Source organism: Myotis davidii, unplaced genomic scaffold, assembly GCF_000327345.1.
Source record: "Myotis davidii unplaced genomic scaffold, ASM32734v1 scaffold284, whole genome shotgun sequence".
NCBI lineage: Eukaryota > Metazoa > Chordata > Mammalia > Chiroptera > Vespertilionidae > Myotis > Myotis davidii.
The window spans coordinates 1,444,475-1,466,905 of NW_006295261.1; the positions used below are offsets into that span (position 1 = coordinate 1,444,475).

A 22,431-nucleotide genomic window follows, 5' to 3' on the forward strand; every position below is an offset into this window, starting at 1 on the left:
CTTAGAAGCAGTGGCAAAACAAAGGGAATAGCTCTGAACTCCCAAGAAACAGCAGCCTGGCAACCATAGAAAGGAAAAATGGTTGCTCTTTTTTAAACAAAGAGTTGGAGTCAACTGTGGATAGAAAAGGCATAAACATTGACACTCTTTTCAAATAACAACTGGGGATACAATACAAATAAAAATATTTCACATCTGCAGAGTGTACAAAGAGGGGTCAGTTACTATTGGATTCAACCATAAAACTAAAGAGCAATATATGGGTATTTTACTTCAAGATAAAGGAAAAAATGAATCAAAGCTGCCATACAGAAACTACTACATCTTGTGTTCATAAAATGCTATTTGAACAAATTGTGACATTCAGATCTGCTCATTTCCCACTTTAGCATTCTGTGGGGACGTGAAAAAATGCTTTCAAAATACTTTCTTTAAGAAAATATCCAAAGTTTCCACATAAGAAGTGTAATATTATCATTTTGGAGGAATCTATGTTTCTTTAGAAAGTTTTCAGAATGCTTTGAAAGAAATAAGGAAATAAAATTCCCCAATGTAACACAAGTGAAGACATAAGCAAAAAATATTAAAATAGCTGTCTTTTGTTTCTTGGAATAATGTCTTCATGTCAAAATTGAGCCAAAGCACACATCTTTGACAGTAAAATGTGTTCTACTGCTTCCTCCTGAATTTAAAGTATTATAATGAGGCTTCCTTTCCACCTCTACCTTCCAAACCATGCTGGAGCCATGGTACACTCCCAAACACCTACAAACATATACACACAAGAGGGAATGAGTCTTACCAGACCATCACAGTTGTTAATGGCAACAGAGGTTCCCGGAATGTCCATGAGGTCACCAACGTAAGCACAGTTGGTCTGCAAAGGCTCCGTTTTCCAGATTCTTTCAGAAGCACTTCCTGGTTGACGATCATTAACAGGGTCGGTTATATTCCCAGGCGCCGGAGATATTTCTTGCCATTCCACAACAGCCCCAGGAGCTATGAGCTGAGTGTTGGGTTTTAGTCGCAGATGAAAATCTCTTCCAAATGCCGTGATATTAAAGAACAATTGCTCAGAGTTGGGAGACACGTCCCTTGTTGACCTCTTTTTGTGATTTGCAGAAAGAATATGAGAGAGATAATGTCCTTCTAGATTTGTGCTGACTGGAGTCACCAGCTCATACTCTTTGTGTCTCTTTATTGGTGAATCTGTGGAGTGAGAAATACAATTGTAGGACCCTGTGCAACAACACAGGAGGACATAACATAGACATAAAGTGCCCAACTCACAAGACTGCACTCTCACGCATAATGAGTATATTTCTGAATCATCTCATACGTATTACATTTTGATAACTCAAATTATTTCTCAAATGCCCCTAGGTAACTCTGGGTTCAACAAATCTTTTTTTATTTTTAAAAAAGTTTATTATACTGCAAATATGCATCTCATTGATATATTTAGGAAGAACGTAAGTCTCCATTAACTATACCTGGCTTGCTTATAATCAAGACACATTCCCAGTTATTTTTGCTTAACTGACACCTGCTACAAACTTTTAACAAAGTTTCTGTTATGTAGAAATTTTTTTTAATATTTTTCCTATAAGAATAGAATTTATACTAGTTACAATAGCTACTCTATGTTGCATATACCATGACATGTAATTTATACAGTGTAATACATACACATTTCTTCCATCATAACAACTCTAACAATCATACTTCACAGATGAGGAAACTGAGAATCGGGGTATATGTCCAAGTCAAATAACTGTGAAGCTCAGATATGGACCCAACTGCTTCTCCAAAGCCCATATCGTCATTCTACAACATCATGTCATGTCCCATAAATCACAGAACATTTTCAGGAAATGAGGAAATAGGTAAAAAAGAAGAAATGATGATCTATAAGTTGAATACGCAGATATTAGTTAGTCAAGAGCAAATGGCATTGTCATTTTGCACAGTATTCCTTACATGGGACAGACACTTGAGTATGAAAGCGTATTTGGGGTCCACCTGACAACATGGGTGGCCACTTACATGTTAAACTGAATTTCAAATTTAGAACTTAATATTCACTTAATGTGAATATTATGTCTGCTAAAATGCAAGCATCCTTGGGAAAGATAACACACTGAATGAACCATTTATCCCTTTATAGAAATGGCTTTGAAGGCAGAAGACAGTGGATACTGAAGGAAATGAGGGGGCAACAATGAAAAAAGAAGCCCAACCAGTATGGCTCAGTGGTTGAACATTGACCTATGTGACCTATGAAAAGGGAGGTCAAGGTTAGATTCCTGGTCAGGGCATATATATGCCCAGGTTCTGGGCTTGATCCCCAGTAGGGGACGTGAAGGCAGCCAATCAAGTTTTCGCTCTCATCATTGATGTTTATATCCCTTCCTCTCTGAAATCAATACAAATATATATTTTTAAAAAGAATAAAGAAAGAAAAACAATGAAAAGAGAAAGCATGGAAAGGGAAACTTGAGAACATAACGAGTTCCCCACTTTCAGAATTCTAATCTAAGACTAGTCCTGTAGTGTGTTAAAGTACCTTAGAAAATTATATGATTCACAAATACTGTTCACTTATAGGAAATGTGTGTAGGTCATTCAATAGTGTTTGAGACCCATAAATGAACCTACAATCTATGCTCTTAAGGATCCTTATAGAATCACTATGTTTGCTGCCGGTGACCAATTCCAGCATGTCATAATTTCAAGAGTTTCATCAAAAGGTTGATGAGAACAAATTTATGAACTACATGTGTTGAGTCACACATGTAGTCACCTGTTGGAAATGGCTAAAGGCATTTCCCCAAACCTGAATAGGAAACTGATTGTGGCTGCCAGACAGTTAAAGGGCATCTTAATCTACATGTTATTGCCTCCTACTGGCCAAACACCTGAACAGCTGTAGGCTAATTCCCCCAAACTGACAATGCTTCTGTACCCTTTGAAACCTTACCCTTTGAAGTGTATTATCTCCACCTTGCCTTAGGACAAATTGTGTCAATAAAAGCAAGGGTCCTAGACAGGGAGGGAGTCTTCAGTTCCTTTAGCTGAAGGTCCTCTGACCCCCAATGCCTTTCAAAATTATATCTCATCTCCGGACTCTTTATTAGTCTCTGGATTCCTGTCATCTACGCGCAGCCTTCTCCAGATTCCTGAACCCTTCTTGATGCTGGGACAAGAACCCCAGCAGTTTGCATTATCTTTTCTGATTTTCAAATACAAACTTCAAACAATGTATAAAGAACCAGAAGACAAATGAAGTCATTTTGCAACTTGGAAATTTCTCGAGTGCATGTTTGTAATCATTATGCCACTTATAATGACCAATGGATTTAAACAAAATGTCTCTCTAAAAATGCACAGAGTAAGTAACCTGGTTGTAAATATTTACTAGGCAGAGGAGTAAGGACTGTCCTATCACAGAAAAAAGTGAAGCCCAGCTCCAACACTGGACCATAACTTTGCCACAGCAGCATAATTCCTGTACCTTAGGTGCTCCCTGTCATAGCCAAGGCCCAGTACTAGGTAGTACTGTAAGCACAGACACAGAGGTTGGTCTCCCTACAACCAAATCTCTGGTGAGTACTTTTGTAAGTTCTGGTTGAGGGAAAGAAGTTGAAATTTTAGGGAACGAACTCAAGTGTCACAGGAGTGGAGTGATGGAGGGGAAAGCTCCCATAGTGAACGATGAATTCAGATCTTGGATGTGGACTGACAAAGCTTACCCCCAATTAATTCCTTGAGGATACGAACTCCCCACTCAACCTGGCATTCCCAATGTACTCTAATAGCTGATTTTGTACTTGCCAGGGTCTCTTGTCAGTAGAATGTATTTTGTGAGTGCTAAGGTGGTAATGAAGATAACTAGAGAACCTTTGCTTTTTCTAGGCTGCTGCACACTCAGAGTTACTATCCAAGGCCCTTGAGCATCTGGCTGCACCAATAATCCCAGTTATAACTCTTTCTCTAACCATCTATTTACTGTTCCATGGGAAGGAGAAAGTAATGCTTTATTTTAATGTATGGAATTCCTATCTCCACTGAAGGGCATTCACACAACCAAAGTCTAGGCCAGGGATGGCGAACCTATGACACGCATGTCAGAGGTGACAAGCGAACTCATTTTTTTGGTTGATTTTTCTTTGTTAAATGGCATTTAAATATCCTAATAATAAAAGGATAATATGCAAATTAACCCTAACAGCAGAGCAACTGGGAATCACTGGTCACTATGACACACACTGACCACCAGGGGGCAGACGCTCAATGCAGGAACTGCCTCCTGGCGGTCAGCGTGCTCCCATAGGGGGAGCTCTGCTCAGCCACAAGCCAGGCTGACAGCTGCCAGTACAGTGATGGTGGTGGGAGCCTCTCCTGCCTCCTCAGCAGCACTAAGGATGTCTGACTGCCGCTAAGCCTGTTCCCCGCTGGCAAGTGGACATCCCCCGAGGGCTCCCGGGCTGCCAAGGGATGTCTGATTGCCAGCTTAGGCCCACTCCCCGGAGGAGTGGGCCTAAGCCATCAGGTGGTCATTCCCCGAGTGGTCCCAGACTGCAAGAAGGCACAGGCCGGGCTGAGGGACCCTCCTGAGTCTGGAGAACTAGAAAATCTAAGAAGAATTCAGGGAGGCTCCTCCTCACCCAGCAGGATACCCAGAGCCTCACGCTGACAGTAAACCATACATTCCAGATTCCCTGGGACAGTCCCATGTTCCCTGTCAGACAGCACATTCTGAAATTTTATTCAAAATAAAGATGGTGTTTTGCTATAGAGCTTTGTCATCTCGAATGCTAATGGTAAATCATTGCTAAAATGTGCACATAAGAAACATTTCTGAAATTAAACCTTGAGTGAGTCCATTTCCAGGTGGAAATTAAGGTAATCAAGGGATAAGATGCACTTAGTAATCTCTCAGGCTATCTTCCCCTGACGGTAAATTGATGAACTGACACAGTAGCTACCCAGTCATCTGCCATTTATTATCAGAATAAACACTAGACTGCCCTTTGTGCTCAAGAATATATCATCTCTAATTCTCACAACACTCCCAGTAGGTAGGTGTTATTATCCTAGACGGCCTGTCACTAGCCAGCGAAGAACCAAAGGAAAATTTCAATTCTGATCATTTTGAAGCTGAAGATCATGCTCCTATGCTCTTACTCACTTCATCTTACTGTCAACTTCTAATTTAAAATCTGACATATAAAGGAAAACTACCACAAGAATGATTACACTCTGACTACCCACAGCCAGTCAACCAAATTTTCCTCTAGTGTATCTTCAAACATTTCAGTAAAAGGCTCTTAAATTCTTGGTCTTTGGGAGGGGGAAAAAAAGAGTGGTGGGTAAAGCTCAAAGATATCAAAAGTATTTAATCTCAGTAAAATCACTTAAGAAAACTAAATCATATCCACTGTTACTTTGCTGCATTCAGAAATGAGACATTTCACAGGCCCAAATATTTCTGCAAACCAATATAACCTATAGTTAAGGAATGAACTACAGTGTCAAAAAGCAGCAAGTTAACATATGAACCTGAACAAGTTCTTTATTTTTCCTTAGACTCAGTTTCCTCATTTGCTAACTGAAGATTAGTAATAATAGCTCCAACTTTACAGTTTTGGTGAAATGATTAAATGAGATTGTACAAAGAAATCAGTAAGGATTAGCTACTTAACTTAAATGTAAGCTGGCTAATCATTAAAATAATGCCCATGCATAATTTCAATATATGAAACTATTCAATTGTCAGCTGAGATGGCTGAAGGGCCATATCAATAGGTATGTAAAGGTTTTGTGGCCATAAGTTTCACAAGCACAGAGGGCTGGGGCCACTGTAAAGCCAAATTGTGCTCACTAATTATCCAAGCATGACTTAGATACAGTGAATTTTCCACACATGGTCTATCTCCTTACTGTATGTATTTTCTTCAATCTTACCTAAGGGTAACCCTCCACTGTATACCACTTCGTAGCCCCTCTTGCCTTTGCAAGAATAGTTTCAGCAATTGTCCTCTCTCTCTTTTCTTTATCAATTTCCCCACATCACTAAATCATTCCCACCTGCAAATAAATAAGCTGCCATGTTTCCCATCTCTAACCACAAAAACCTTCTTGATGCCACATGCATCTCTAGCTAATCCATTAATTCTCCCCTTTATAGCAAAACACTTCAAAAGATTTACTATATTAGATGCCTGCAATTCCCCTCTTCCCATCCTTGTTCTTTCTTGAATCCACTCCAATCAGTCCCTTATGTAGGTCACTAGTAACCCCATGCTGCCGAAACCATTGGTCAAGAGTCCACCTTCATACTTGCCCTATGAGCAGCATTTGATTCCGTTTTTCTTTCCTTCTTGAAATACATTATTTAGCTTCCAAGACACCATTCTCTTCTGGTTCTCCTCTTTCCTCACTGGTCTCCCCTCTCCTTCTCCTCACGTCCCCTTGTTCCCATGAGCTGTATACACTGCAGTGATGCAGCAGTGGACTCCTGCATTTACCCTCTCTAGTCTGGTGAGCTCATGCCGTCCTGGGACTTTGACTGCCTTACGATTGTAGATCTCTAGCCCAGGCTTCATCCACGAGCTCTTCTTTTGTCAGTACAATTGCCATGTGGACATTCACTAGGCACCTCAATTTAACATTTCAGAGTAAACTTCCTATATTCCTGCTTCCATATGTATCCCTCACCTGTGTCAGTAAATGACAACTCTATCCTCCCAGTTATGCAGACCAAACACTTGATTAAACCATCCTTAACTCTTCTCACACCACACACCAAATCTCTTCATAAATTCTATTGACTCTACCTTCAAAATGCCTCCAAACTTAGACCACTGCTCACCACCTCCCATGCTACTACCCTAAGCCAAAACACCATCATCTAAGTTTTGAATGACCCTCCTAACCATTCCTTGCTTCTGCTCTTCCCAGTTATAGGTTATCCTATATAATAAAAGCCTATGTGGCCGTGAGGCCCTCATGCAGTAACGAGCAATCACCAGGAGGCTGCATGTGCAGCCGGTGCATGCGGGTGGGTGGGGCTGCATGCCTGGCGAGGCGCACACGGGTGGGTGGGGGCTTGATGCTGCATGCATGGTGTGGAGGTAGGTCTTGCAGCTCCAACCTACCTCTTTGGGGCAATCCATCGAGGACTCCTGGATGGGTGGGCAGGGCCTACCTCTTTGGGGAAATCGATTGTGGGGCTTCCACACTGTGAGAGGGCACAGGCTAGGCTGGGGGACCCCCCCCCGAGTGCATGAATTTCATACACCAGGCCTCTAGTCCTCAATAAAGAGCTAGAGTAATTAAAGTCACAGATCATGTCACGCTTTTCCTCCAAACCCATCCCAGAATAAAACAGCTCACAGCCCAGCATTGGAAATCCTCCCATCTCAAAGTCACTGTACTTGCTGTTTCCTCTGCCCAGTGTCTTCCCGTCCCAACCCCCACCCCACCCCCCAAGACAGGTGCATGGGTCACCCCTCAGTTCCTTCAGGCCTTTGCTTAAATGTAACTCTACCAGTGAGGTCTGTCCTGACCATCAGTATCCACCTTATCACTCTATGCCCCTTTCATATTCCACATTATTCCACAAAACCTGGCACCATCTCATACTATAAATATTATTTGCATGTTTATTGCTTCTTTATATCTACTAGCATATAAGTAAGCTTCAGGATGGCAGGGATGTTTTTATCTGTTTCCTTCACTACAACTCCCCAGTGCCTACAACAGAACTGAAGTCGCTCAATAAATATCTGTGAGTGAATAAGTGAATGAATAAGAGCAGTTTGAGTCTGAAGACGGTATGTAAAATTTTAAACTGGCCTCCTGGAATGCAGACACAGAGCCCCTCACCCTTAGAAGCAGGCAGCAGGAAATTAGCCCTCACTTTGCAATCCCATTGGCTATGCATAGAATTACAACTATACAGATCAAAAATAAAAATGACCTTGAAAAATCATCTAATCTTTGCCTCTTTCTTACAATTAGGGCATCTCAAGTAGATGGCATTATTTTTGCTTAGGTTAGAGGTAGAGTACTTTAACCTGCTCCTTCTCTATGTGAGGGGAGTTTCTTCCAAGTAGTCCAGGCCTCTTCTTCCCCATTAACTCACCCTTCCCCCAGGTAGAGAAGAGTGAAGTATGTGATTGGTAAGTCTGGGAAAAAGGAGAAGTTTGCAGAACTCAGCACCTCCCTCATCATTCTTCTCCCTGGGAAGGATCGTGATAAGGAGCACATGTTCTCTTCCACGTCCCCAGGGGCAGGCCCTGTCCCAGCCAGATGGTATGCACCCTCAGCCAGAACATGGCTCAAGCAAGTGAGAGCCCCAGGCTTCATCCCAGCCTCTTTGTAAAAGAGATTTTCACTGTGTCTTTAGATGTGCTATTTTCAACTTGTTCAGAACCCAGGTATATAAGAGGGATGCTTTTATTTCAGATCATCTCAAAAACTTGATCTATCTTTAAGAAAAAGTATTGTCACATCTCCACTGGCAGGCTAATTATAACACTAACAATTCTCCTTATCAGGGAATGCACTCACATCTAATTCCTCATCCTAGAGTTTAACTTAATGCCTTCTTCTCCTTTGTGCTGCTTGAAAAAAACATATTTTTGTGTAAATGCACCTGTATGTATATGTGACATATGTGTACAACTGTACACATATACACAAATGTTGCACAATATACATCAAAGAATTTGAGGAGTCAATGTTCTGTGCCCATACAAAAGACTTTGGAGCTATCAGACTTTCTGTTCTAATATCAAGCATGTTAGACTTTTCCAATTAGTTTCCAAACTCTAATCATTTCTGAGACTTTTGACCCATTCATGCATGTTTGTGTTTAAGCATGATACCCCACACATAATAGGCCTCAGTAAATTTAGGTTTAAAAAGGAAAAAAATATCCCTCAACCTGAAACCTGAATAGGACAGCTCTCTGCTGAGAATAATGTCTTACACACACTTCTCCCTTAAAATATCTAAAGCAAATTCTCATTTTACTTGAATATTTAGTTTGCCTTATGACTTCACTCTTTTTGTTAATGAGGTGCTGAATCTCCCAGGCTGAGAAAACTGACTTCATTTTTAACTTTCCCCCCAATTAACATCATTTAGGTCCCACTGATTTCTCCTAAGAAGTTTCTCCCCTTTCTTCCAATCACCTTCAAGTCCTCATCACCTCACACCAAAAAGCTGCAAGTGCCAAGTCTTAATCCCCACATACAATTTTTTCTCACTACCAACTATTGTATAAATTGTACCAAAGTATTATCTAAATTATTGCCAGGAAAATTTCAAAGCCCCACATTTACTAGTAAAATGCCTAGATTCCAGCATCCAACACCAGATTGCAGCTTGGCCTCTCCCAGGCAGCTCCAAGCCCATCACAAGTGGCAACCATCTGCAGATTACTCTTTAGCTCACACCAAGTGATCCAGGGCAAGGCACAGGCAGCAGATTGCCTTGGCCTACTTCTCCAAAGAGGGCCCAGAACCGACGCACCAGGTGGCCGCTTCGGACCACACCAGAGCACCACCCAATCACCTCTACAATGACATACTCAGAGGGCAGATTCAGCATGCACCATAGCCCTGCTAAAGTGAATCCTGCTTCATAAGGTCAGCCCTACACAACAGCTCCTCCACTGTAGTCAAGGCCAGTCCTGACAATCAATCAGCCTGAGGGGCAATTCCTCCCACTGATGTGCCAATAGCAATCAAGGTTCAACTACAACAAGGTTCAACTACACCTAAAACACCTAAGTCAGGTGATCAGGGAGACTATGCCACGAGGCCCCACAGAACACCTTCTACATAAGGCCAACCTTTCAAAATTGTGAGATATAACAGCTCTATTAATACATAGAAACAAACACAGGGAGGCAGCTATGAGAAGAACACAAAGAAACATGTCCCAAATGAAAGAACAGGGAAAAACACCAGAAAAAAGAACTAAACAGAATGGAAATAAGCAATCTACAGAATTCAAAACACTCATATCAGTGATAACTTCATCAAATAGATAGAAAGCATAAAAAAAGGAGATAGAGAGCATAAAAATGAACCAGTCAGAAATGAAGAATAAAATCTGAAATGAAGCATACATTAGGGAATCAGCAGTAGACTAGATGAAGTAGAGGACTGAGTCAGCAATTTGGAAGATAAGATAACAGAAAACACACTCCAAACAGCAATAAGGAAAAAAAATGAGGATTAAGGGCCCTCTGGAAAATATCAGGTATACCAACATTTGTATCATAGAGGTACCAAAAGAAGAAGAGAGACAGCAAGAAATTGAAAACCTATTTGAAGAAATAATGACTAAAAACTTCCCTAACCTGGTGAAGAAAACAGAGATACAAATCCAGGAAGTGCAGAAAGTCCCAAACAAGATAAACCCAAAGAAGCCCACATCAAGACACATCATAGTTAAAATGCTGAAAGTTAAAGACAAAAAGAGAATCTTAACACATTGTGCACCAGTAGTTTTATTGCTAGCTTTATCCAGTGGCCAAATAAGTTTCTATTGAATGAGTACCAAAAAAACATTTTACAAAGTAGCATACTTTAAAAAGATATTAGCTTGTAAGAACATGTAATAAATAACTTCAAAATGCAATGGGTATTTAATTTTAAGGCATACCTTTAACATTTATGTAAAACACTATAATATGAAAATACGAGAATGCTCATGATCTGCCTGCAATGTGCTAAAAGCAGAAAGAGAACAGCAGTTACCTACAAGGGAGTTTCCATGACTGTCACAACTTTGCAGGCCAGAAGAGACTGACACTAAATATTCAAAGTGATGAAAAGCAAGAACCTATAAACAAGATTTCTCTATCCAACAAGGCTATCATTTAGAATTGAGGGAGAAAGAAAGAGCTTCCCAGACAAGAAAAAGATAAGGACTTCATCACCACCAGACCTGTATCATAAGAAATGTTAAAGGGACTTTGAGAAGAAAAAAACTTAAAATATAAAATATGAATAAAGTGACAATAACTACATACCTGGAAATAATTATTTTAAATGTAAGTAAATTCTCCAAACAAAATACTAGTACACAGGATGGCTGAATGGATAAGAAAATAAGACCCTTACATATGCTGTCTACATGAGACTCACTTCAGATCAAAAGACAACACAAACTGAAAAGGTTAGAAAAAATATTTCATGAAAATGGAAACAACAGCAAAAAAAAAAATCTAGGATATTAATATCTATACCAGAAACAAATAGACTCTAAAACAAAGGCTATAAAAGAGATAACAAGGACCCAGCAATTCTGCTTCTGGGTATTTACCAAAAAAAAAAAAGCCAAAATACAAATTCAAAAAGATATGCATTCATATGTTCCTTGCAGCATTAATTATAATAGCCAAGATATGGAAGCATCCTAACTGTCCATCCATGGATGAATGGATAAAGAAGAAATAGTGCATATATACAATGCAGTGTGACTCAGCCATACAAAAGAATGAAATCTTGCCATCTGTAATATGGATGGACCTTAAGAGTATTGTGCTGAGTGAAATAAGTCAGAAAGAGAAATAGAAATATCTATAATTTTACTTATATGTGGAGTCTAAAAACCAAAATAAATGAAAAACAAATAGAAACAAACTCAGAGTTATAGAGAACATTCTGATGGTTTGCAGATTGGAGGGGTGTTGGGAAATGGGTGAAAAGGGGAAAGGGATTAAGAAGTACAAATTGTAAGTTACAAAACAGTCATGGGGTGTAAAGTATGGCATAGGTAATAGAGCAATAATACTGTATTAACTGTGTGTGGTGTCAGATGGTACTAGATTTATCAAGGTGCAAACTTCATAAGTTATATAAATGTCTGAGCGCTATGCTGTACATCTGACACTAATAGAATATTTACAATATTGTATGTCAACTGTAATTAAAAAATACATTTTAAAGAGTTTTATTGATTTTTTTTTTAGAGAGAAAGAAAGGGAAGAGAAAGAGAGAAACATCAATGTGAGAGTGAAACATTGGTAGGCTGACTCTTGCATGACCTACACCATGGATCGAGCCAACAACCCAGGCATGTGCCCTGGAATTGAACCAGCAACCTTTTGGTGTACAGGATGATGCCCAAACCACAGAGCCACATCAGCCAGGGCAAAAAAATAAAAAAAATATATATTTAAAAATATACATATTTTTGTTGTTGTTGTTGTTTCCATTTTCATGAAATATTTTTTCTATCCCTTTACTTTCAGTCTGTGTTGTCTTTTGATCTGAAGTGAGTCTCGTGTAGACTGAATGTGTGACTGGGGTCTTATTTGTAAATATGTAAGGGTCTTATTTTAAAATACCTATGTTCTACACTTATTACCTTTGTGATTTTGGTCACAAGACTTTTATGTCAGTACTCATCTGTAAAAATGAGAGTAAAAGCATGTAATTCATAGGATTATTGTAAAAATTAAATCGCCTATTCCAAAATGCTCAGAACACTGTTTGGCACATAGCAAGTGTTCAATAAATGTTAAGTATTAATATTACTATGTTATTTCTCTGGATAGTTTCCCTGCTTCATCATTACTTCAGGATAAAATAGATTCAGAAAATTGATATATATTTTTCATGTTATATCTAAACACTGCTTGAAAGACCATTAATCAAATTCTCTCACTTTACCAGTAAGAAAGTGAAACTCAAAGAATAGGTAACTTAAGCAAATCAAAACTTAACTTTCATATTTAAGAACCTCTGCACTGTCCCTAATTTCTTTTCAGCACCATCTCTCATATTAGCCTATCAAAACATTCTAATGCACCTACCAGGCCTGGCTAAATCATGGCATGCTGACCTTCACAGCCCTGCTCTACTGTATCACCCACGGGAAAAGAACTGACTGCTGCTCTCTCTTCATCTATGCAGATTCAAGGGCCTCTCTCAAGCCCCATCTTTTCTAAAAAATCTTCCCAGCTAGCTTGTCCAGAAAACAGCCCTCCTGGTCTGATCTTCCTAGTTCTCACTGTCATGCACTGTCTGCATAAGTTATAAAAATCTCTACGGAAGAAAAGTTACACGCTTATGGCCTGCCCTTGGAGAGATTTTAAGCTCTTTGGAGCAGACATGTGGCATCTTAACTGTCGTGTTCCCAGTCTTTGGGAGGAAAAAAAATCAATGATTATTTTTGGAAGTGGGAATTCTTGGGAGGGAGTGCTCTCACAGTCTGACACTGTGGTCCATGCTCTGGGATCCTCCTATCTCCTTCACACATTCAGTCACCTATGCTCAAAACTGAGGACATGCTGTTTTTAAGTCTGCTGTAGAATGATACACAGATATCTCCCAGGGAGACTAGATATCCCCAGGCATTTCCAAGACCTCACTGTGGAACAGTAAGAGAACAAAAGTGCTCAGCAGTACAATCAACACTGCTAGGACCTGAGTGACTGCAGTACAAAGCTCCCATATATCACCGCAATTTTTAGCCGATCTAATTAAGACCAAAGCACCCCAGGCCCACAGGCTGTGGGAATAATGTGACTGAGGCAATGTGGCTTTAACCCAAGGCAAGGAAGGAAGGAAGGTATGATGGTTGAACACTAAAGGTCTGGAGTCAGAAAGCACCGTGTTGAATTCCGGTTGGTTTCAAGCTGATTCGCTCTTTGGCATCCTGCAAGCAAATTATGAAAATCAAGGCTTAAGAGTTTATCTGTAAACTAGGGATAATAATGGGAATTAAGTGAGGTAAGGCTTGCCCTATCTAATAACATTTCAATAAATGAAAAATTAGCTGATGTTATCATTGCCATCACCATCATCCTCTAGCTCCAGCTATAGAAGAAGGAAGTCAGTTTCAGATTCCTTCCATGACCCAGCACCCCTCAGGGGCCTCTCTCCCCACTCTACCCCCTCCCCAGCTTGTGTTTCTGATGCAGTTAGAAGATACCTTAAGCTCCATGTCCAGGGCCTGAAGTCCAGGATGATGTCACAACCCAGTCTCCATTACGCAACCCAAAGACTGGGATTCTCTCCCAAGAATCATCTGATTGCTCTAATATAAAAAGGCAGATCACACAAGCAATTTCCTTTATCAGGTATAAATTGTCAGCATGCAACAATCTGGCCACAAGAATGAAATCAAATAAGCATTTTCAAGATCTGCTAAAGAAGTAGCTCCAACAACATTTCCAAATCCCAAGCCAAAGGAAAGAGAATGACCTTCATCAGAAATGACAGGAACCAGCTGCTCCAGAAAAGATGTGAGTCTGGTGAAAGTGGACCTTAAAAAGTACACCACACGCCAAAGGGTTGACCAAGGCTGTAAACACCATCGGAGAAGGGGGTACATCTTCTCTCAAAACCAATTAAAAATTAATTGTGACACATGCTGAATTTATGAGCATGGCCAAATTCTTTGTCCTCACTTTATCTCCTCTGGGCAAAGGAACTCTTTGATGTCTTTTATTTTAGTTGCAAACCCATTTTCATAGTCCAAGAGTTTTTATCAAGCTATTTGAGGAAAAAATGAGAAGGTGCTGGGTGGGGTGTGGGGGGGTTATTCTTACTTATTAAGAAAGAACAAATAGTTGTACACTTAAAAATTCTTCTCATTTTTTTTAATCTGGCTTTTTCATAAATATTTGTTGCAATTGCACAATGTTTATGTTCAAGAGTCACTTAGGAAAGAACAGCACATTCTTTACTGATCCAGAACATGAAATCAGGTAAGAGATCTTTCAGGAAAATAAAAAAAATAAAATAGCCTGAAGAAAAATGTTATTTAAACAAAAACAAAACACATCCGAGTTTTCCTTTTTTGCTACATTTTAATATAATCAAATAATAACAGAATAACAAGTAGAAGAGAATTATTTTTGTAAGTGAGGTCCAAATGCCAAAATTTTAGCATTCCAATCAGTTTTAAAAGCACTTCTACTGGCTGTACTTATCATCATTGCAAGTTTTGCAGAGTCGAGAGCTATATTAGGCATTCTAAAAATTAGTATTTCTCACACATCTCACAATTTGTTGGTAGATAATACTTTCAAAGGCTAATTTAACTTGAGTCTAGAATTTAAAGCCAATTTTCCTCCAGGGCCAAAGGCTGGGGGAAATATGACAGATAAGAAATGTGGAGAGCATTTTTAAAGACTTTCACTGTAACATTACTTGTGGTACCGGTAATTATATTTTCCAAATCTAAGACACTCGGCTCATGGTTTAACAAAAGTATGAGACACTGAAATAGTCCACAAGGCCACTGCCTGGATTAGTCTCCTGTCGCTGCTATAACACATTGCCACAAACTTGGTGCTTAAAACAATATGAATTTGTTATGCTACAGTTTTAGGGGATACCAAGTCACACAGGGCTAAAGTCCGGGTGTCAGCGGGGCTGTATTTCTTTCAGAACATCTAGGAGTGATCTGTTTCCCTGACTTTTTCAACCCACAGAGGCTGCCTTGCATTTCGTGGCTCATGGACCCTTTCCTCCACCTTCAAAAACCAACAACATCCACCCGTCTTTCTTATGCTATCATCTTCCTTTCACCTACCTCTTCCATTTATAAGTGCTGCCCCTCTGGAGAATCCAGGATAATCTATTTATTTTAAGATCAATTGATTAGCAACCTTAATTCCATTGCAAACTTAACTCCTCTTTGCCATGTAACATAACATATTCTCAGGTTCCAGGGATTTAGAAGTGGACATCTTTGGAGCCATTATTCTGCCTACTGCAGCCACCAGTTCCCATGAAATGTGCTGGTAAGTCCTCACATCTGTGGCACTACTGTACATGTGTGCCACCCTAGCATCCTCCCACACTCTGTGCCAATTTTCCCTTAGGTGAACCATCCCACACTCCACACTTAGTTCCTGTAAGTCAAGGGTGAAATATCCAATCAGAAAGCTGCATTCCTAACCACAGTGAATAGTTCAAGGATAAGCTTATGACTCAAGCAAGGTAGCCAATTAAAGCCCTCCCAGGAACTTTCCTGGAGCTTTCAAAAAAGAAGTGTTCTGTCTAGGGGGGTGAAAGGTAGAATGATAGCCTAGAGATGCTGTTGACAGTACTTGGCACTATTTGGGGGGTAAGGTGGAGACAGGGGAGAGGCGCAGACACTGAAATCTTAGAGAGATAGAGCAAGCACATAGGAAAAATTAGAAAGGAGGGAAGGAGGGAGGAAGGAGGGGGAGAGAGATTGAAAGATTAAGAGAGAAATTCCTGAGATTATTCTGAGCTCTCAGATCCAGCTATACCTGACTTTGATTACCTGATCAATTTTTTTTTCCTTAACCAGTGTCAGTTTCTGCTACTTGCATTCAAAGGAGTCATAATTAATATAAGAATTTTCTCTCAATGGAATGGAAAGAAGAAATTTCAATAAATACCGTGAGAAAAAGGGAAAGAATTGTGTCTGGTATACACAATTTAGGTGGGATGGAATTATCTATATAGTAAAAGCCTAAGCAACCAATACAGCAGAATGACCAGAACGACCGGTTGCTATGATGCACACTGACCGCCAGGGGGCAGATGCTCAATGCAGGAGCTGCCCCCTGATGGTTAATGAGCTCCCACAGGGGGAGCGCTGCTCAGCCAGAAGCCAGGCTCACAGCTGGTGAGCACAGCGGCAGTGGCGGAAGCCTCTCCCGCCTCCGTGGCAGCACTAAGGAGCAGCAAGCCAAGCAGTAAGGAGCAGTGAGCAGGTAGGTGGTAAAGAGGGGGAGGGGTCTGGGACTGTGAGAGGGATGCCTGCCTTCTGGCAGTCAGACATCCCCCGAGGGGTCCCGGATTGTGAGAGGGCGCAGGCCCGCTGAGGGACAGACACACACACACACACACACACACACACACACACACAAACACACACACAAATTTTGCACCGAGTCTCTAGTTTGAAATAGCTGTTTTTGTACCACTCCTTACTCAATTCCCTCCCTCTACTTGCAGTGGTTCTCAACCTTCCTAATGCCGCGACCCTTTAATACAGTTCCTCATGTTGTGGTGACCCTCAACCATAAAATTATTTTCGTTGCTACTTCATAACTGTAATTTTGCTACTGTTATGAATCGTAATGTAAATATCTGATATGCAGGGTGTATTTTCATTGTTCGTGACCCACAGGTTGAGAACCACTGCTGCTATATCCCTATGAATGAAAGCATCACCTCATTATCAACTTAAAGATAATACATGGAAATAGAACTCTCAAAGAGCTGCCATATGGTGAGCTGAGTGGATGGATAGTTTACAAGTCCGTGGCACAGAAAAGTAGTTTCTGGAAACTCATGGTGTCAGGTAGACCTGTCAAAAATGTAGGGGTTAGAATGAGGTGGCTCTCCTCGAGTAAAAGTGTTTTTAAAAAAGCACACAAGACTAAGACATACTACTAATAATAACTATTATTATAGTTTGCTTTCCATGTACCAGAATTGTATGAATCCTTTACAACTGTATGAACTAAGGAGCAGTAATATGCGTATGTTACATACAAAAAAAGTATGCTTTGAGAAGTTAAAGTCATCAGCATGAAAGTGGTGGAGTCAGGGTTTTAAACCACATTGTGAACATTCTGTGCCCGACTATCTGATGCAGGAAAGGAGATGAATGTTAATAGGTACTCTACTAGATATACTGGTTAGATTTAAGATTGAGGAATGGACTCTACATGCAAATGAGAGAAGTTTTTACATATAAAAGACACAGAATTCAAATCACATGAATAATAATTTCAATCATTCTTTTTATTTTTGTGTGCATATGTGCATATGAAAATATATATACTATATATGAAAATTGTAGGAAATGTAATTCAATATCAAACACCACAATATTTGAAGAGTCATAGATTTAATCCTATTTACTTTCTATAAGGTTTCCTAAATATTTTTTTGTTTGTTTTATCAGTCACTTCAAGAATAAGATAGACTATTTCATGCTACTCACAATTTTTTCTAAATTCCAAAAAGATTCATCATGCTGAATTTGTGGCAATCATTTTTTATAAACAGGAGACTGGCATTTTACCACAAAATCTCTCCTAGGGATTTACAGTTAGTCAGCAAAGCCATGTAAACGTATTTGGAAAATTAGGGTGGATCAATTACATGTGGGAACAGAGATTCCAAAGCTAGAATCTCTTCCCACGCTTTCCTATCTATTCTAAAGAGTATACAACTCTCAAATTCTATTCCATGATGTGGATGAATCTTGTCAGAGTACAAATAAAGAACAAATCTTTTTTATAATATAATTGTGCATATTTTGGTTACTTGATAACTAGAAAAAATGATTAATTCATTCCATCTTTCAGATATTATATAACCAAATATTTAAAAAGCATACTCAAATATCAAGAAGAATAGAGGCAAAACAAATTTAGAATTAATATTTTTTTAAATCAACACTTTCCTATATTGATAGTGGGAGTTCAGGTCATGCAAACTTTTTTCTAAAGCCATTTGTTAAAATGTATCATGTTAACTTGGCTTTACTTGGTCATCAACTTCTAGGTCTCTCTCCTAAAGTAGTCATTTGAGAAGCAGGAAATGATGTATGTACCATACAGTGGAGCAACATTCATTATCATGAGAAAAATAAATAAATTAGGAAAACAATACATAAATTCATGTTTTTTAGTATGATGGGGCTAAAATGATGTTTATAATGAGTTTTTAATGATAGGGAAAATTATACTAAAATATTAAACAAAACAAAAACAGGTATACAAACACACAATCTGTGTATTAAAGGAAGACTGAATAACAATATGCTAAATTGTAATAATAGTTTCTTATTTGGGATGACTGTCAAAAATCTGGAAAATACAGAAAAATTAAAGAAGACGATTACAATGGGCACATGCAAACCTCTATAATCAGAGCAAAAACTGATGAATTAAAAGGATAATTCAGTATCCTATATAATAAAAGGGTAATGTGCAAATATATTGAACACCAGAACAACCAAACAACCAACCAAAGTGTAATATGCTTATGATATGCTAAGGTTGCTCAACCACTTGCTATGATGTGCACTGAGCACCAGGGGGCAGACAGTCAATCAGTTGCTATGATGTGCACTGACCACCAGGGGACAGATGCTCCAACTGGTAGGTTAGCTTGCTGCTGGGTCTGTCTGACCGGGACTGTGCAAGATGGGCTGGACATGCCCTGGAGCCTTCCCACGATCCCTCTGCAGACTGATCGTGCACTGGTGGGGTCCCTCAACCTGGCCTGTGCCCTCTTGCAATCTGGGACCCCTCAGGAGATGTCAAAGAGCCAGTTTCAACCCAATCCCGTAGGCCACTCCCCGTAAGAGGGTGCCAGATGCAGGGCTCATGGCTGGCAAGCTCTGCTGCAACAGTGCAAGCCTCTCCCGATAGGGACTGATTGGGCGCAAGCCCACAGCAGGCACAGTGGGGCCAGGATGAGCGGAAGCTGCAGGCAGCATTGGACTGCAGGTTTCGGCCCATTTCCTGCAGGCCATCCAGAGGGAACCCACCCATGCATGAATTCGTGCACTGGGCCTCTAGCTTTATAATAATAGAAATAGCACAGCTTACAAGTAAAAGCTGAACTCTAGCCAAAACTGGCTTGGCTCAGTGGATGGAGCTTTGGCCGGCAGACTGAAGGGTCCCGGGTTCGATTCCGGTCAAGGGCATGTACCTGAGTTGCGGGCACATCCCCAGTGGGGGATGTGCGGGAAGCAGCTGATCGATGTTTCTCTCTCATCAATGTTTCTGACTCTCTTTCTCTCTCCCTTCCTCTCTGTAAAAAATCAATAAAATATATTTTTTTAAAAAAGCTGAACTCTATTAGAGGAACAATAGAGGGAGGGTTCCTAAAATTCTGATAATAGCAAGCCTCTTTGAGGAAGCATTAGAGTTTCATGTAAGTCATCATTGTCAATATGGTACCAGTCAAAGTGGTATAACCAAAATCCTCATATTTAAATCATTCATGATTTTACCAGACAATTTGGGATTGTCCCTAATTGATTTCAAAGGAAATTTGGATTGGCTTCCCACAAGCAAAGACTTTTTACAGATAATCATTTTGGAAGCAGAGGTGACCTTGGGGATTTCTTAAGATTTCTGAGCAATATCCTGATTATTTGGTAAAATGACGAGGGCAAAAAGTGAAAACATGTGGAAGAAATACTTCAGATAAACAGCAATAATAAGTTACTGGTGATAGATAACATGCTACAAATATTAATATCTTCATCTAAGAAGCTTAAAGCAGTAACATTAACCATTATGATGCTCACTGGAGGGGTGGAAGCTAAATTAGTCAAGTGAATTGCAAGGTCTTCAGCTACAAGGAAGAACAATGGCTTGGGTAGCTAAAAGTTTAAATTTTACGAAGGATAAGTGTATCCCCTCTTTACACCACACCTTTTAGTGCTGCTGCTCACAAACTGGATTGGTAGATTTAATCTTAGTTTATTTTATTTCCTCTAATGCCAGCAACAGGGCAAATGATCCCAAGTAGACCTTAGTGCAAAATTAGTGGCCATTCAAAACCTGCACATAATTCAATTCAATTTGCCAAATACCTATGAAGCACAAAAAGTGCCTAAAAACCAGTAAGCCTCAGTCCCTGAACTTTGTGAGGTATACAGAGAGGTCACAAGAAGCCTTGACAACACTGAGTTGTATAACCATGGTCACCATCCTCATTTTCTAATTAAACCTGAAGAGGGACACAGAACAAGCACACTTAAGAAATTTCAGAACACAGGTACATTCCAATGTGACAATACCCTGCTTGCTAGATCCATTCATTGAACAATAAATATTTGAGGACCCACAAGGTACCAAGCCCTGTGTTAGTGGGGACACAGCAGTCATTGAGACAAAGTCTTTGTTCTCATGAGGGCTACAGTAGAGGAAATGCTTACTATATGCCAAGGATGAGGTGAAGTGACTCACACTAATCCTTGAAAACCAAATACCTGCAAATGATTAAAATTTATTTCTCAGTAAATTTATTTTAAAGTACATGATTAGCAATTTTATTTTGGTAAGAATGACACGCAATTGAATTTGAAGCTGGGAAGCAGAAAGAGGACACAGAAAGACGAAGATGCCCCATTCCAAGAGATGGGGTGGGGGAAGGAAGACAGCTTAACACCAAAGCCTCACAATGATTTTTCCTCTAAAGATGCTCAGGTCAGCTTAAAGGGTCACTTATGAAACAAAAGACTCAGAATTGTTTTTCAGATGCTCCAGTTTCTACAGAACTATGTTTCTTTTCTAAGCCACATGTGTCAGAGTCAGCCTCCCTGCCCACAATTACCCTAGGCCTCCTACCAAGGCCATATTCTGCGTCAGATATGAAAGAACACCCTGAGATGCCACAGAAGTATGTTAGTGACCTCATGAAACACACACACATATACATAATGCATACACATTCACATATGCATGTATGAATGTATATGAGTATATATAGGTGTATTTGAATATATAAGGGTAAAAACAGATAGGTAGGTAGGTAGGTAGGTAGATAGGTAGGTATTTCTTCTCTGGTTGACAAAGAAGCAGAGAATGTGGGTCACAGTTCAAAACCTATTTGCCCATTTTCTCTAGAGTGAATCATACTTGCCCACATAAAAAGAGGGCATTTTTCTACTGAGTGGAGAGAAATGAAAAGAAGCAATATCCCCTATGACACACTACATAGGTGATATATCTATACATATTCTAACCTGACCCCATGACAAACTGCCTTCTTTCTACCTAAATAAGCACCTTTCTAGTCTATAGCTTTGAAGCGTATCAGATATATTTTTTTTTAAAAAAAAAAATTGGTTTCCTAAGCCAGATAGTTAAGAGTACATATTGTAGGATTCCATTTATAAAAGCACACACAATAAAACCTGGCAAAATAACTCAATCCTGTTGGAAGTCAAGACAGTGGTTACCCTTCACACAGGGATAGTGCTATGAATGTGGCACAAGCACTAGGAATGTTCTTCTTATTGGTCCAGGTACATGGGAGTGTTACCTTCATGAAGAACTGGCAAAATATACACTTATGTGCACTATCCTGCATGCATATTATACTTCAATAGAAAATATTTTTAAAATTTAGCTTCCTGATAATTTACAGCTTGTCATTAATTTACATTGCTCTCTTCCTGAGACATTAAATTATCCAGAAATTATTCAGAGCCATGGTATTTTCTCTAGCCAATTTGTAGAGCAACAAATATAAACTGATTAATTCTACAAACCTTGTGAGTCTTTCCTAGTTGTGTAACTGATCAAATAGCACCTCTGGACATTTTTATAAGATCACTTTTAAATCAATTACTGGAGCCGAAACCGGTTTGGCTCAGTGGATAGAGCGTCGGCCTGCGGACTGAAAGGTCCCCGGGTCAATTCAGGGCAAGGGCACGTAC

At 39.7% G+C, this 22,431-nt stretch overlaps 1 protein-coding gene across 1 annotated transcript in view; it reads right to left on the minus strand.

Annotated features, from left to right (window-relative positions):
* The window catches only part of ADAMTS3 (ADAM metallopeptidase with thrombospondin type 1 motif 3), a 237,602-nt gene that overhangs the window by 205,944 nt on the left and 9,227 nt on the right, over positions 1-22,431 (minus strand). Inside the window, exon 3 of the mRNA XM_006769918.2 lies at positions 803-1,209. Within this exon, the coding sequence (XP_006769981.1) occupies positions 803-1,209 (407 nt within the window). The remainder of the gene's footprint in view (positions 1-802; positions 1,210-22,431) is intronic.